General features: G+C 45.4%; 1 protein-coding gene across 6 annotated transcripts in view; it reads right to left on the reverse strand.

Moving 5' to 3' along the window:
- Positions 1-16063, reverse strand: part of ADAM11 (ADAM metallopeptidase domain 11) — a 789906-nt gene that overhangs the window by 742505 nt on the left and 31338 nt on the right. For all 6 annotated transcript variants that reach the window (XM_085646660.1, XM_085646679.1, XM_085646669.1 and 3 more), the window contains exon 2: positions 7799-7977. In XM_085646660.1, the coding sequence (XP_085502786.1) occupies positions 7799-7977 (179 nt within the window). The remainder of the gene's footprint in view (positions 1-7798; positions 7978-16063) is intronic.

Consider the following 16063-nt stretch of genomic DNA (forward strand, 5'->3'; position numbering starts at 1 on the left):
GTGGATGTAGGTGGTGTGGAGTGGAATTGTGTGGGTTGAATTGATATTGTTAGTTGTGGAATTCTATGAGGTAGAATTGTGTGGTGTGGAGCGGATTAGTGTAGTGGAATTATGTGGTATGGTGTGCAGTTTTTTTTGTGGATAGTAAAGATGTGGTAATGAGTGCACTGGAATTATGTGGAGTGGCATTGTGCATTATGGAGTGTAATTATTTGGAATGGTATTTTGTGTTCGGGAGTGGTATGTAGAGGAGTTTACTGTTGTTTTTTGTGGCATGATGTGGAATTCTGTGGTATGGATTGAATGTATGTGGTGTGTTGTGTAATTGTGTTGTTGAGTTGAATGATGTGGTTTGCTGTATGTGGTGTGGAATGGAAATGTGAAGAGTTGAATTGTGTGGTGTGGAAGTGTGTAGCTTTGAGTGAAATTATGCTGATTGTATAGGGAAGAGAAGGGCGATGGAGCACGTAGTGGTGAGGGAATAAGCGCTAGAGATGAATGGGGAAAGGGAAGGGTGATGGTGGAGCGGTGAGAAATAGAAATGATGCCGTTTGCAGAAGGTGGGGGCAAAAAAATAGAAGAAAGGTGGAATCTGTAAGGAGACTGGTGGAGCTAGAGGGGGAGGGAGTGGGGGAGGCAAAGGTAAGAGAAAGGTGGGAGATGATGGGGAGACCCTGTAGGACGTGGACATGGGAGGGTGACCGATGAAGGACGAGGAGGAAGAGAGGACAATGGAACTGGGAGACAGAGAAACTGTAAAGAAATATGTAGAAGTAAAAGGCAGAGACCCAGGTGCGAGAATGAATGAATGTGGAAAATATGCAGGCGACGGAAGAAGAGTTTGAGGTGGGAGAGAACCAAGGAATAACAGTGGAGCAGAGGGAAACTGGGAAATAGGGGCAATGGCCAGAGTGAAAGTGAGAGCGAGCAGTGGAGGTTAACTGTTTATATTTTTTTATGGACGATTTGTTGTCCCTGTTGTCTGTGCGCGGAGTAAGTCACTTAGGAATGTGCATGAGAAGGAACGATAGGGGGCAGTGTGGTAAGGAAGAGAGGGGGAAAGTTAGTGGTGAGAAAGTGAACTGGTGAAGCTGGAGTGGGTGGAAGAATCAGTGGTGCAGGTGGAGAACCAGAGAGATGAGGGTGAGAGAATGTGTGGCGGAAGTCAGAGCAAAACTGTGAAGGTGGGGGGGAAGTATGAGAGAAGATTGAAAAGGGAACTAGGACGGAAGCAGCGCTTAAATGTAGGGTGGCGCCGAGCGCATGTGCATCTCTGAATATATCTTCTCCTTGGCGAATACAGAGCTGGGCAACCGTGTGCATCCATGGCACAAAGTGGAGACCTAGTGTAGGCTGCCTGCCCATCACTGAGTTAAAAGTTCGCACCAAATTGTTACCTAACCCACAGTATACGCAGGGCAGTAAGCAGAAAGTAGCACATTATTTATGTGCAACACTGGGCACAAGTATAAGCCTGGCCCGGCATATGGGCTCAATATGCCCAGATGGAAAGCATGCAGGGCAGAGTATACGCACAACCTGCAGGGTGATGTTGTCGGGGTCACCGAAGCGCCATCACATATGGGGCTGGCAGTGTGTAGAGAGGAGCAAGCTACTCAACTACAAGGAAAAATATCTCCCGCACTGCGCACACCCTCATTCACCTTTATATAAAACTTTCAAAAAATAAAATCAACTGTAAATCTACTGTTCTTCCGCAAGGACCCACGCACAGCTCTGCCAAACCACATCAGTCCTGGTCTGCCGCACACTGCTGTTCCAGCACTGGAGTCCGAACAGGGCTCTTCCAATGCACCTCATTCCTCACCAACACAACACTGCAACTCCAGCAGTTAGAGCCGTTTCTGGGCGTCTGCTAGGTCACCGCAATCTGGCCGTGGAACCCCCCCTGCTGCATGCTTTGAGTCACAAGAAACATCCCTCGCGCACCTCCCCCCACACAAAAAAAACAGCCAAAAGCTCGCTTATAGCTCCGCACGGCCCACTTCCTAATCCTTCCTGTCTCCAATTCGTCCTGCAGCGATTGCTCTCGGCACTCCCTGTCAGGCACAATATCCCCTGCAGCACATGTTCTTGTAACACACACCCCTCTCCCTGCAATCCCTGCTCTGGGCTCCGGATGCTGTGAGGGATGCTGATAATTTTAAAGAATTCAGAGTTTGGAACAATCAGAGGAAGTGAAACGAGCATTTACCATTTCAGTCAAGATGGAAGAGGCTGGGCAGTCAGTCAGTCATTCAAGTTTGCAAAGAACTAAAACCAGAAACATCACCGCTTTCCAATATCAGTAGGAGTCTGCTTCGGATACAATGAATCTAAGAGCCAGTGCACCCCCTATAAAGGAAACTGTTGTGCCCTACTCAGCATTGTGCCTCGCGGGCCCTTGTACCCGAGTGTCTGCCCCGCCAGCACTTTCTTTCGATGCCCGTCGTTGTTTCTTGTGAGACCCACGCCCATGTTACACAGTCCATGTGGACGGCACCCTGGGCCTGTGTGACCCTCTGCACTTGGCACTGGGGATTAGAGACCCCTGTCCTCTCGTTGTGGTGCAGAATGATCTAAGCCCTTGGGGTGCCAAGAGACGCATACCTGTGCTGTTGGGGAGACCTGTTTATGACGTAGGAACAACGTGGAAAAGTGGGTGCTTTCATCAGTAAGGAAATGCCATTGACTGGAAGTTTACTCTTCTTCCGCAGACCGGAATCTGGATAATATTTGGAGCCCGTTACTGTGTAATTAAGCACAGGATGTGTAATTACCAATGGAAACCCAGTGTCTGCTCCAAACTACAGCCTGTCCCCGGAGCATACCCAGCACAGTGGCCTGCCCCCTCCGCTCAGCATTGGTATCTTCGGGCTACGGCACGTACATTCGAATAACAAGAGGCGACGCTAGGACCGAAAGGCTCTGCGCATGCTCACATCGCACAAGCGCTCGCCATGACGTATTTGCTCGGCTTCTGCCAAAAGGTTTCTTGTCTTTATGGGGCCATGTGTTTGGCCCCATAAAGATAAGAAACCTTTTGCGACCAACGCAAAGCAAGCGAGTCAGTCCAAATTGGACGGCTCGGAAAGCCAAGCAAATACGTCACGGACACCTCTTTTCAAATGGCTGGCCACCGTTTAGCATAAACGGTGACGCCAGCCAATGGAAAAGAGGGGCGGGGCTTAATGCCTCTTACAGAAAATACCACATCTCATTAAATCTGGCCAGCGAGACTGCGCATGCGTGCAGCCTACGCCAGGCGAGACCTAAAAATCGAGTGGTTCATTAAAGCAGTCGCTCTGCATTTCACTGAATGCTCTGCCTCCAGGGAAGCCCAAGTTAACAGCAGCCCTGAGGGCAACGCATTCATTGTAATCAGGCGCACTGTTCATGTTTGCGCCCAGTGCACTTGTTTAAACATGAACACTGCATCCACTACATAATACTTGCCCAGATTTGCTAGAGGCAAATCTCCTTGAATACACCAGCCACCACTGCTGCTCACAAAATTCACCCCATGTTACATAACACAAAGCCAGTGCTGCATCATGCCAGGGTCTCTTCAGGAAATGACAAATGTGGTTCTTTTTGACTACTTTTAGTTGAACCACCTATGTATTTGTATTCTTATTTGTTTGAGCATTTTGCATTTTTGTATGCATCTGTAAGAAACCCCAACAGTAACGTAAATAAGTATTTTATCTTACAGATTCCCCATATTCCTGATAACTGCGCTGTTGCATTTTATGAACTCTATATACTAAGTTTACATTAAGGTATAAGCATTCCTAGTTAAAATCCCAATGTGGGGGTGGAGGTGATTTCGGAGTTTAAGTCAATTTGCTAATGTACTGCTGTACGTTATTCTTTATGAATCTAACAAAGATATTTTAAAATGAACTGGCACAGGGGTTAATCGAGACTATAAACCAACCAGGCACTCAAGCCTGTATCTAAATCCAAGCCCATCCTCTAAGCAAACCCTACATCTAAGCCCAACCTCTAAGCACAGTCACAGCCTTCAACTTAAACTCCCACCCCAAAGCCTAACCCCATATCCTAAAACTCGGCCTAACTAAATTAAAAACTAAGCTTAACTTTGGCTCAAAGCAGAAATGTGTTATGAGTTGTGTCACTCAAAAATACAATTGCTGTATCAGAACTGTTCCTAAGTGAGTGCCTGTCTTGGAAACTTTGTGGATATATTTGTGGGATGGCGCGCTCCTCCAGGCGTGTGCTACTCCCTCATGAGGCTGAGGCCTCAAACAGAAGCTTTTATGTATAGAAGCTTATATATATATGTGATCAAGACAGCTCTGCTGTTGAAACGCGTTATGACTGGTTATTAAACCTGCAACTAGCAACTACTCCAAAGTGTTAATTTAATTTAATTCAGTTATGTGGTAATACAGCTGGTTTTTGTTCCGTCGGCTCATTGAACCACCTGACGACAGACCAGGGATCCCGGAGGGAACTGCTTGGGGTGGATCCTGTGATTCTGGGCAAATCACTTAATCTCCCCGTACCTAAAAAAAATGAATGTGTCCTTCTGTAATGCAACTGGTACCCATGGAAAGCACTCTGATTCCTGATACCTTCGGGTTGAGTTAGCGCTATATAAAACTCCCCCCCCCCCAAAAAAAAATATACAGACACGTTAAAAGTCAAAATAATGCTATTTATTTAATATTATTTCCGATGGGGTGTTATTTCTAGCCCCTTCCTGCTCCATTATTTTGGCTTTGTGAGGGTGTTGTTTAACCTCTGAGTGGCCATGTGGATGCTTGACTTACTCCAATGCCACTGTTTTGTCAACTTTGAGGCTGTGGTAACTCTTAAACTCCTCCCTTTTGTATAAGTATCTTCCATTTACCAGCCATTCCCCCTTATGCCTCCCACATTTACTAATAACATTAAGGCTTACAAATGTGGATATCTCTCTACAGAAAATAAAGGAGAGGTGGAGGTTCCTGGTTGTACATTAATGAATAGCATTTTGTAGTACTGATTCACCTGCTACAAAATGCAGTTTGTGAACAGGCCCCTTATACTCTAACCCCAAAGTCTAAATCCACAGACTAAACCCATAGCTACAAGTCTAACCCAATACATAAATACCTAAAACCTTCTAAACATTAAGTCCATAATCTAAGACCTGAGTCCCTAAACCTAGGTCTGTAAGCCTAAGCAACTTTAAATCTAAACCTGGACACTAAAGCTGTAAACATTAACTCTGTGGCATTAAAGCAAACCTCCCTGCCATAACGTAAACACTTGCACTATCACATTTACAAACCAAAGACTAAGCTCCTAAATATAAAAATAAACTGAACTCCATATCCACAGGTATGCCTTGTCAAATAATTCCTAAATTTCTATGCCAAAACTTAAAGTCATAAACTTAATTCCTATCCACTAAACGTAAACACTGAAATGTAACCCTAAGTCTGAAACTTAGCCAATGACTATAGCTAAACTCCTGCGCCAAATCCTACCAGTCAACCTCTTAAACATATAAATGTATACTACATTACATATGAGCATAATCCTTACCCTTAAGCCTTAAACCTCAAAACTAAGATCCAAGAAGAAAATCCATCAGCCTAATTATAACACCAAAACTGAAGTCCCAAGTCAAAGGGTCTAAACCTGGAATCCCAACCCCTAAAATCTACTCAATTTAGCGTTTGGTGGACAGAGTAAAGGCCAACAGGGTGACAGAGGTCTTTACGTCAGCCATCCTGCCTTTACTCCACCCACTAAATTTAGAGTTCACCACTCGCCCTGCGGTGGCCTCTATCGGTCTGTATGAACTGCCATCATAGCGGTCCGTTTAAAAGTCTTGTAAACTTCCATCATTGGTAATAGACATTTGCACCAAAATGTACAAAGTTTTTTTTCTTTTCCAAAAACAAACTCCCAAAGCAGAAGTTTGTTTTGGAAAAGAAAAAACAATTAGCCCCAAAATCAAAGGCGCTTTCTCCCATACTGTGGCGGTCATTTTTTAAATTTCTTCTGTCCCTTACCACCAGGATATTCCTCGTGGTGGCAGACAGTAAAAAAAATATTTGACTACTTACTCTAAATACAGTGGATGGGCGGATGGTTTACCTCTGACGGCCTGTACTCCCTTGGGCCTTCAGAGGAAAGTGTACACCGAGTACATTTAAACCTGGCGGTCTGCCCGACGTATAATAGACCGAGTGGACAGAGAATTTGTTCATCAGGGTATTTCGTCACCATGTCCGAACAAGGGGTGAAAGGAGTTAAGGACAAGTGGGGTGTGCAGAGGAGGAATAATAGGGAACAGACCCAAGAAGGGACAGTTCAAAGGAGATGGAAATGTGGGAGGAGGGAGACTTCAGATTAAACAATGGTGTGACATTTTTTGAGGGCAGAGGGAAGAGGGGATTGCATGTGGAATGGGGAAAAATAATTTGAAGGAGCACAGAGGTGGCAAAAGGCAGACACATGGGAAGAGAAATGGATTCATTGAAGCAGGAAGGAGGTAGTGAGAGGATGGAAGAGGTAAAATGGGACCAGTGAGAAAAACTAGGCAGACTAGTGGAAGGAATGCACAGGGAGAATGAGGACAAGTTTAACAATCTCATCTCTCATATTGGGTTTTGTTGTTTTACGGGTGAGGGAGAGGTAAACATTCTGGAAAAAGAGCAGTCGGTTGTACCAGAAAGAGGATAATAGACAGGAGGAGAGAGTGTGGTTGATGGACAACAGGAATTAAGAATAAAGTAAGACTAGGAGTGGGAATGAATGGAGAGATGAGAGAGCATTTCGAGAGTACAAAAGAAACCATATCTTTAGAGACAAAACAATAAGTGTTTTGCTAGTAGTACCTCTTATTTTTTTTTTTTTTTAATATGTTTATTAATTTCCTTCAAACATGGTAACAGACATAGAGATGCATGTCACATAGCAATATCCAGCAATTGACAAACCACCCTCCCCGTAGTAGTACCTCTTATACATCAAAATAATGTGAATGCCTTTCCAGATTCCTTAGAGCACACCATGGCCTGGGCAACTTCCTTAAGATGGTCCAGTCTTACTCTGTTCGGTGTTCTATACCCAGTGCTGGAGGATGGGCAGAGGTTGCCCAATATCATCCAACGTTCAGGATTTAAGAATCACCAACACGCGGTTGACAACCTGAACTGTCCAAAGTATGCATTGTGTTTGCTTTATTAAAGGGCTGATGCATGTCAGATAGTACTTAATATGTGACTAACTCTGCACAATTAATATTGACCTATGATTCAGAGGCACTTGGCTGTCTGCAGATTCCAACTTTTCTCCAAAGGACTTTCCTTCTCCCTCTACACCTTGAATAAATAGGAGCGCACTCTTTACATCTCTTCATAGAAGAGCCCTCACATCTGACCTTCGATTAGATGTCATGTCCCGCCGACACTTTACCATCTGTGGGGAACAGAATGCTGAAGGGATTGTAACGGAGGGAGAGTCATATACAAAAGGGAAGAAGCGAATGATGCTCTTTTCTGCTAATTGCTTGTATAGTGCTCATGCTGACCAGAGAGTGCTTCAAAGTGCTATGGGGAACTGACCAAACAAGAAAAGCATTAAAGGGGAGCAAGGTAATGTTAAGCAGATACAAGAGAAAACAGACAGTGTTATGTCATGTTGGGCGTGTGTGGTGTGTACATCACATTAACCACTTAGAAGAGAGACTTGTGCTATCCATCCCCAGATGTCAGAAGATCTGAGGATCTCTGCTTTGGCAAAGTACCTCAATATAATGTGCTGCCTCACATACCTGTTCAGTATCACTCCTGACCCGGGTGTCCAGCTGCTGCGTCTGCACCTCTCCGCCTAAGCTCAGTGCTACCAACCGGCTGGGATAGGTTACTTCAGAGGCAGGAGGCCCTGGATCCCACCGAGTGTTGGGAGTCTCCCACTGCTGAGCGACAGGTGGCATCTCCGCCTTCACGAGACCTGGAAGAAGCAGATGGAGGAGTGACAAAATCTGGGAGTACATCTGCAAGTCAAACACAAAACAGACCAAGACACCCAACTTGGAATGAGAAGAAGAGGTGGCGAAGGAGAGAAGATGGAGAAAGGGCAGGAAGGATGAGACTGGTTGGGGTGGATCAGCCAATCCCCTATCACAGCAGAATGAACCAGCAAATAAAAATAGTGGAATAAACTGGAGCAAGGCAATTGGCTGGGGCAAAAGGAGCGGGTAGTAAAGAAAGGACAGAAGTGGAAGAGACTGATGGAGAAGCAGACCAAAGACAACACCATATAAGGCGAGAGGAGGGCTAGGTCAAGTAGAAGAGGCAACTCGCAGGTTTGGGGAAAATAAGGACCCCGAAGTTAGGAGAGACAGAAATTATAGGTCTAGTAGCAGAGCTAAGCAGAGATAGGTAAGCAGTTCAAAACAAGTAAACAATTCAGAAAACAATGATAGAGAGGGAGTAGGTATATCGGAACAAAATGAGTGGCAATATGAAACAGGCATACCAACGGTGAGGAGGTAGAATGGAAAAAGAAACCTGAGGTATTTTTAATTAATTTGGGGATTTTATATAGTACATGCAAGGCTTGTTGTACGTCCAGATGCTTTAAAGAGTAAGGCATAAACAAGAATCAACATAACTGAAACAAATTCAACAATTAGAATTGGGGATTAGGAGATCATGTGCAAAATGTATATATATATATTCACTAAAAAAACATAGGTTTCAGGGGCGTAATAGTTAGCTGGACTTTTCACTCGTACAAAACCATTGAAATTCCCCCTTATAGTTAGTTCAGCTAACTATCACTCACGCGCCCGCAATGCACTGCTGATGACGTCACATATTACATCACTCATGACATGGTCAGTGACATCACTCATGACATCACTGATGACATCTCAAATGACATCACTGATGACATCATCCAGTGAATGTGTGTTTTTCTGAAAACTACATATGTTTTATATATGTATATCTCAAGGTCGATGGAAGAATAAATGGGTATATCAGTGTCTAAATGGATGATTTGTTTTTGAAAAATTGATTGTATAACTGACTGATTAAGTGTATCTTAGTGAATACATGGCTTAGTGAGTAGTGTTTAAATATGTAAATATCTGTATCAGTCTCTCACTTTGTGTATAAGTGGCTGCATGGGTTGGTGAGTAGCTACATGAGTGTCTATATAGGTTATTAATTGGTTTTTTGAGTATCAGTATGAGTGTCTGAGTGTATGGTTCGGTGGGGGGTATTACGTAGTGCATAGGTGCATGAATGAGTGACTCACTCTTTGTATGTGTTGAAGACAGCATGTGTGCAGGACTGTATGGGTGGATGAGTGTGTGTATGGGTGTGTTAGTGAGTGAATGAAAGTCTCAATAGTGTCTTTATGAGTAACTACATATGTTTTAAACTAGTATATGTGACTATTGGTGTATATAAGTGAGTATATGTGAGAGTGAGAGATTGGAAGAGTTCCTGTATGAATAAGTATGTGTTTCTATAAGTGATTGTTTAAAAGACTAAGTATGTGTAAGTTTCTGTAGAAGTAAGTGTGGTGGTGTGTGTATAACTGTATATGCAAGTAAATGGATGTTTGATTATTAGCATGAGTGACTATGTGTGTGAGTAACTCTATGGATGAGTGGTGTTGTGTAACAGGATGTATAGGTGTATGAGTACATATGATGAGTGAGTACATGTATGAGTGACTGTATAGGACTGTTGGTGAATGAGTGGATGTGTATGTGGATCTTAGAATTACTGAATAGGTTGTTGTAATTGGTATTGGTTTGTCCATTGTTTTGAACATTTTAGTTTCTATTTTTGAATGTGTGTATCAAAGGTTATATTAGGGGGAGAGGAGGTCTGCCACTCTATCACAAGGATGATGTCATCAGTGATGTCATTTGAGATGTCATCAGTGATGTCATGAGTGATGTCACTGACCATGTCATGAGTGATGTAATATGTGACGTCATCAGCAGTGCATTGCTAAAGCGAGTTATAGTTAGCTGAACTAACTATAACGGGGGAATTTCAATGGTTTTGTACGAGTGAAAAGTCCAGCTAACTATAACGCCCCTGAAACCTATGTTTTTTTTGTGAATTTCTAAGGTTTTTTTAAATGCTAATTCCTAACTATAACGTGCCTGAAATCTATGGTTTTTTCAGTGAATTTCAAAGGTTTTTTAAATGCTAATTTCTAACTATGCCTACAGAGATAGGACATGTGAAGAAAGAAGAAAAAACGCACAAAGAAAAAAAAGAAATGCAGAAAGAAGCAACAAAAGTCCTCAAAGACGAAGAAAAGTGCAGGAAGAAGGATAACGTGCAGAAAGAACAAACAGAAGAGCAGAAAGAAGCCTTGTTGCAAAATCATCCTGTACCCTCAACTTTTTCAGACGGATGCTGGTGGTAACTGAGTCTGACTAACCAGTTCTAGAGCCAGTGCTATGTTAAAAGACACTCAGAATACAGTGAAAACACCTACACACACTAGGGAACACTATGCGTTGGGGTCCCCCTGTGATTAGCATGACCTCCTCTGTAAGCCCCTAGTATATAATAGGGCAGGAGATTAAAACTACCTCTTAAAATGCGCCACAGGGCGTGTTTGCGCACGTCACCTCAGGCCCTGTCCCCTCCCTTCCCCACTGTGTAAACACGCCCTGTGGCCGTTTTAGGTTGGGAGATTAAGTCCCCTTGAATCCAGAGGGTCCCTAGGGTCCAACAAGACCACTAGGTACCTCCAGTAAGCGCCACAGAGCTGCATTGCAGAGAGATGTAAAAAGGGGCATAGCCTAGACCACCTCTCTACAACGCAGCACAGTGGCGCTTACTGGAAGCACCTGGTGGGCTAGTTGGCCCCCAGGGTCCCTTAGGATTGAAAGGGAATTATTTCCCCAACTTAAAACGCGCCACAGGGCGTGTTTACACACGTTAACTCAGGCCCCGTCCCCTCCCTTCACCACTGTGTAAAAACGCCCTGTGGACGTTTTTAGTTGGGAGATTAAGTTCATTTGAATCCTGAGGGTCCCTAGGGTCCAACTAGACCACTAGGTGCCTACAGTAAGCGCCACAGAGCTGCGTTGCAGAGAAATGTAAAAAGGGGCATGGCCTAGACCACCTCTCTGCAACGCAGTGCAGTGGCGCTTACTGGAAGCACCTGGTGGGCTAGTTGGCCCCCAGGGTCCCTCAGGATTGAAGGGGAATTATTTCCCCAACTTAAAACGCGCCACAGGGCGTGTTTGAACACGTTAACTCAGGCCCGTCCCCTCCCTTCACCACTGTGTAAACACGCCCTGTGGCCAACTTTAGTTGGGAGATTAAGTTCATTTGAATCCTGAGGGTCCCTAGGGTCCAACTAGCACACTAGGTACCTCCAGTAAGCGCTACAGAGATGTGTGGCAGAGAGGTGTAAAAAGTGGCACGGCCTGGACCACCTCTCTGCAACGCAGCTCAGTGGCTCTTACTGGAAGCACCTGGTGGGCTAGTTAGCCCCCAGGGGCCCTCAGGATTGAAGGGGAATTATTTCCCCAACTTAAAACGCGCCATAGGGCGTGTTTGCACACGTCACCTCAGGCCCCATCCCCTCCCTTCCCCACTGTGTAAACACGCCCTGTGGACGTTTTAAGTTGGCAGATTAAGTCCCCTTGAATCCTGAGGTTCCCTAGGGGCAAAATAGCCCACTAGGTACGTCCAGTAAGCGCCATTGCAGATGCAGAGGTGTAAAAAGGGGCAAGGCCTGCATCACCTCTCTGTAACGCAGAGCAGTGGCGCTTACTGGAAGCACCTGGTGGGCTAGTGGGCCCCCAGGGTCCCTCAGGATTGAAAGGGAATTATTTCCCCAACTTAAAACGCGCCACAGGGCGTGTTTGCACACGTCACCTCAGGCCCCGTCCCCTCCCTTCACCACTGTGTAAACGCGCCCTGTGGCAGTTCTAAGTTGAGAGATTAAGTCCACTTGAATCCTAAGGGTCCCTAGGGTCAAACTAGCCCACTAGGTACCTCCAGTAAGCACCACAGAGCTGCGTTGCATAGAGGTGTAAAAAGGGGCGTGGCTTCAGAACACCTGTCTGCAACGCAGCTCCCTGGTGCATACTGGAGATACCTGTTGGGCTAGTTGGCCCTCAGGGACCCTCAGTATTGAAGGGGAATTAATTCCTCAACTTACAACTGGCCAGGGGGCGTGTTTGCAGAGCGCTGCAAGGAGGGGGCGTGGCCTCCGGCGCAATGCCGGTGTTTTAATTTATTAAATTTTCTAAAGAAGGAGGGCTGTGTGGCCCCCCTTCTTTTTCAAAATAATTGGCCCTGGGGACCCCATCCCCCAGGGCCTGCACCCTAATTTTTTTTTGTTGAAAAAATTTTATTTGGAAGGGGGCCTCGTGGCCCCCCTCCCAAGGCCTTAATCGGCCCCGGGGACCACAACCCCCCGGTCATGGCCTTTTTAAAAAAAAAATCTGTAGGAGGGGGGCTGCGTTGCCCCCCTCCTCAGGTCACTTATGGCCCCGGGGACCACATCCCCCGGGGCCGGCCTTTGTTTTTTATAATTTAAAAACTATATATATTTATAGAAACACCTAGGACATGCTGGACAAACCGTATGTACCTATCACCATAACGATTTGTGTGCTATTCGTTAAAAGGCGACTATGCATACAATGAATCCACGTGGAATGTATTTACACCGCTAGTGAAGCTCTGACGTGTCTGACGCCCTACCATGCCTAATCCCGGCGCCCCCGCCGGTGGGTACTCTCCAAGTAGACACCCTTGTCATTTATTTATACAAACATGGGTAGCTATTGATGGGCACATTTAATACACACGCACACTAAGCCATTCAAAGGGGATTCGACAAAAATTCGACCACATTATGTAAGAAACCCCCCTCACGGTTCATAAAACACAAATCCACCGCCGGATGTGTAATACTTTTTATTTTACTCTCTGGAAAGGAGACGAACCTCACTTGAGAGTCACAGCGTGCTCCTGGCTGAGCTCAATGCTGTGTTACACCCACCAGTGCCCGCCGAGTGCCACACAACTCTGTGTTGTATTCCACCAGCTAGTGAGTATGCTAAGACACTCTCTAGCCCATGTGCACTGTAACACAACCCCGTGAATATGTCATGCCACACTTGCCTTCGCACAGGTTATATTGCCCCATCTAACCTGTCTTCCTCGATGCCTATGTTATAACACACAGTGCTATGCCATACATATTACAATCTGGGATCCATATCTTTGTCACAGTGCATATGCAACGTTACACTCCCCAGCACATATTTTATATTACAACTTTAGAGACTAGTTAGGTTACACAACACTGCCCTGTGTATATTACACTCCAAGGCACATATCGCATAGCACGCGCTAGTGCCTGTGCTATCTCGCGCTCTCCAATGAATCTGTCATTGCGCACAATGTATTGCATATTATATTTCACGCCCCGGTTCATCTTATATCACACTTTTTGGTGCATAGTTTATACCATATACTATATCTAGTTTTCATTTTCAATCGTGCTCACAGGACTATGTTCTATATAACACTGCGTCCACCTACCCTTTTCACAGGCATTACATTTTGCAATGGGGGGTGGAGGGTCAGGGGGTGTTTCTGCCAAGTGAGCCCGGAGTCACAGTCACAAACGTCCTCTTCTTCCGGAATAAAAGTGAGATTATGCTGCATACTTGTTTATATTTTAAGTAGTTCGCACAGACACACATTTTAAAAACAATAAAGTTCCTAATACCCACCTTCTCTGAACAGTTAGCTTGCTGCCCCATCCACCTCCTCCCTATCCTCTGTTGTCTGAATCCATGTACTAGCCTCCTCCCTCCTGCCATGCATGGTCTGATGTGCTGTCACTGTCCTCCATTTAGCATGATGTTCCAGTCCACTCCTCCTGCCCTCCATTTGCCCAATTCTATGGCCCATCATTGACCTCCTGCTTAGCCTCTGCCCCTATTCTCCTTCCCCCTGCCCTCCGATGTCTTTGTTCATGCCCCTGCTCCATCCTTTTTGCCCACCATGTTCCATGGACCTGCCACTCCTATCTACTCTGAGTGTTCTGTTGAGCTGCCACTCCCCTCCCACCTGCCTAGCATTGTCAGATGACTGTAAACTGGCCCTGCCACCTCCACCCTACCTGTCCACATGCCATGCCCCTATCCCTTTCCTCCTGTCCTCCATGGTCCATTTTACTGCCACACCCTTCTGCCCTTCCTGGTCTGTTGTGCTGCAACTGCTCCTCCTGCCTGCCCTACGCGGTCTGTTGTGAGGCCCCTTCCCCTGAACTCTCTTGTCTGTGCCCAGGTCCTGACCCTCCCTTCTATCCTCCATGGTCCTTTGTGCATGCCCCTGCACCCTCCTTCTTGCCCATCATAGCCATTGTGCTGCCACTAACCCTCCCGCTTGCCATGCATGGTCTTCTGTGCTGCCATGACCCCTCCCACCTTCCCTGTGTGGTCAGCTATCTGCCCCTGACCCCCTCCCACCTTCCCTCCATGGTATGTGTGTATGCCACCATAGTCTCACTGTTGCTCTCCATGGTGTGTCTTGTTTCTAGTGCCCATCCTGCCTGACCTCCATGGTCATCTTGCTGCTCCTGGCCTGCTCCCTTGCCCCCAGCCCTCTGTTTCCTTGTGCAGACCCCTATTCCCTCCCTCCTGGCTTGTCTGCTCCATTGTAATGCCCCTGATCCGTCCCTCCTGCCCTTTATGGTCTGTTATGCTGCAGCTTCCTCTCCTGTCTGTCCATTATGGTCAGCTATCTACCATTGCCTCTTTCCCCTCTGTTCTCTGTTGTCCATGTGCATGGTCCTGTCCCCTCCCTATTGCTTTCTATGGATTGTTGTGCTGCACTCCCATCCCGCATGCCCTGTGTGGTGTATTGTGCTGCTGCAAACCCTGATGCCTGCCCTGTAGGGTCAGTTTGGTGCACCTCTCCATGTCCCTCCTGTCCTCTGTTATCCGAGTCCATGTCCCTACCCCAATTCCTCCTGCCTACCATGATCCAATGTACCATACTTGCAAACATTTTGAACTTGGTAAGAGGGAGATTTTGAAAAAAAACTGGGGTATTGATTTTCCTCTTTGAGTTACATTGAAAAAGAGGAGATTGTAGACAGGAGACAGATCAAATAAAGCCCATTTGAGCTTAAAAACATTGGACGTTTCCTGGCTGAAACGGGTCTGTTGGCATGTATGGTTGTACTACCACTGCCTCTCCCTTCTGCCTCTCAACAGTATCCCAATGAACAACTAGATTGCTAACATTCTATATTTATTACAAAAGTGTGGAACGCCTGACATCATCTTGATGTAATCAAAACTGTAATACCTAGAGCATTTCCTTTAGAAATTACATATATGAGAGGGTCTTATTTGCATCAAAATTATGGTTAGTGCTCTAAAAAACTAAAATGAGGACATATTGTCTGAGTTTTCAAATAGCGACAAAGAACTTTTAAATTATTTGTAATCTTTATGTTTTTTTATCCAGTTGACCACTTGATTAAATGTTGCACTTAGGGGAGAGGTTGTGGTATTACTTCCAGAGCTGCAGACTTTGCAACTGGGGAACCAGGTTGGAGTTTCTGCTTCAGCTCAACATTCTGTGATTCTGGTCAAATCACTGAATCTCCCCATGTCTACAACCAAAATGAATTTGATCTTGTGTGATGTAACCAATGCTCATGTAAAGCACTCCAATACCTGACAAGTCTGCACTATATAAAACTGCAAATACACAAAAAATACGTGTTTTGCACACTTCTGTCATTGGGCTACATGTGGGCTACATCTGGGTGATATTTGTGCTGCATTTGGGCTCTTTTGTCTCTGGTGGCCATCTTGGGAGAATTATTTGTTATGAAGTTTCCTAATTTCCTTATTTACTGCAGTCTCCTCAGTAGGAAATGCTTTCAGTTTTTTACTTTGATTCCATCAAGAAGGTAGTCAGATATGTCACACATTTGCCATAAATTCTGAATGTTAGCACTCTAGTTGCTCATTAGATCACTGTAGTAAAGCTACTGCTCACCACGAAAG

The sequence above is a fragment of the Triturus cristatus genome, chromosome 1_1 (genome assembly GCF_964204655.1).
Source record: "Triturus cristatus chromosome 1_1, aTriCri1.1, whole genome shotgun sequence".
NCBI classification, from domain to species: Eukaryota; Metazoa; Chordata; class Amphibia; order Caudata; family Salamandridae; genus Triturus; species Triturus cristatus.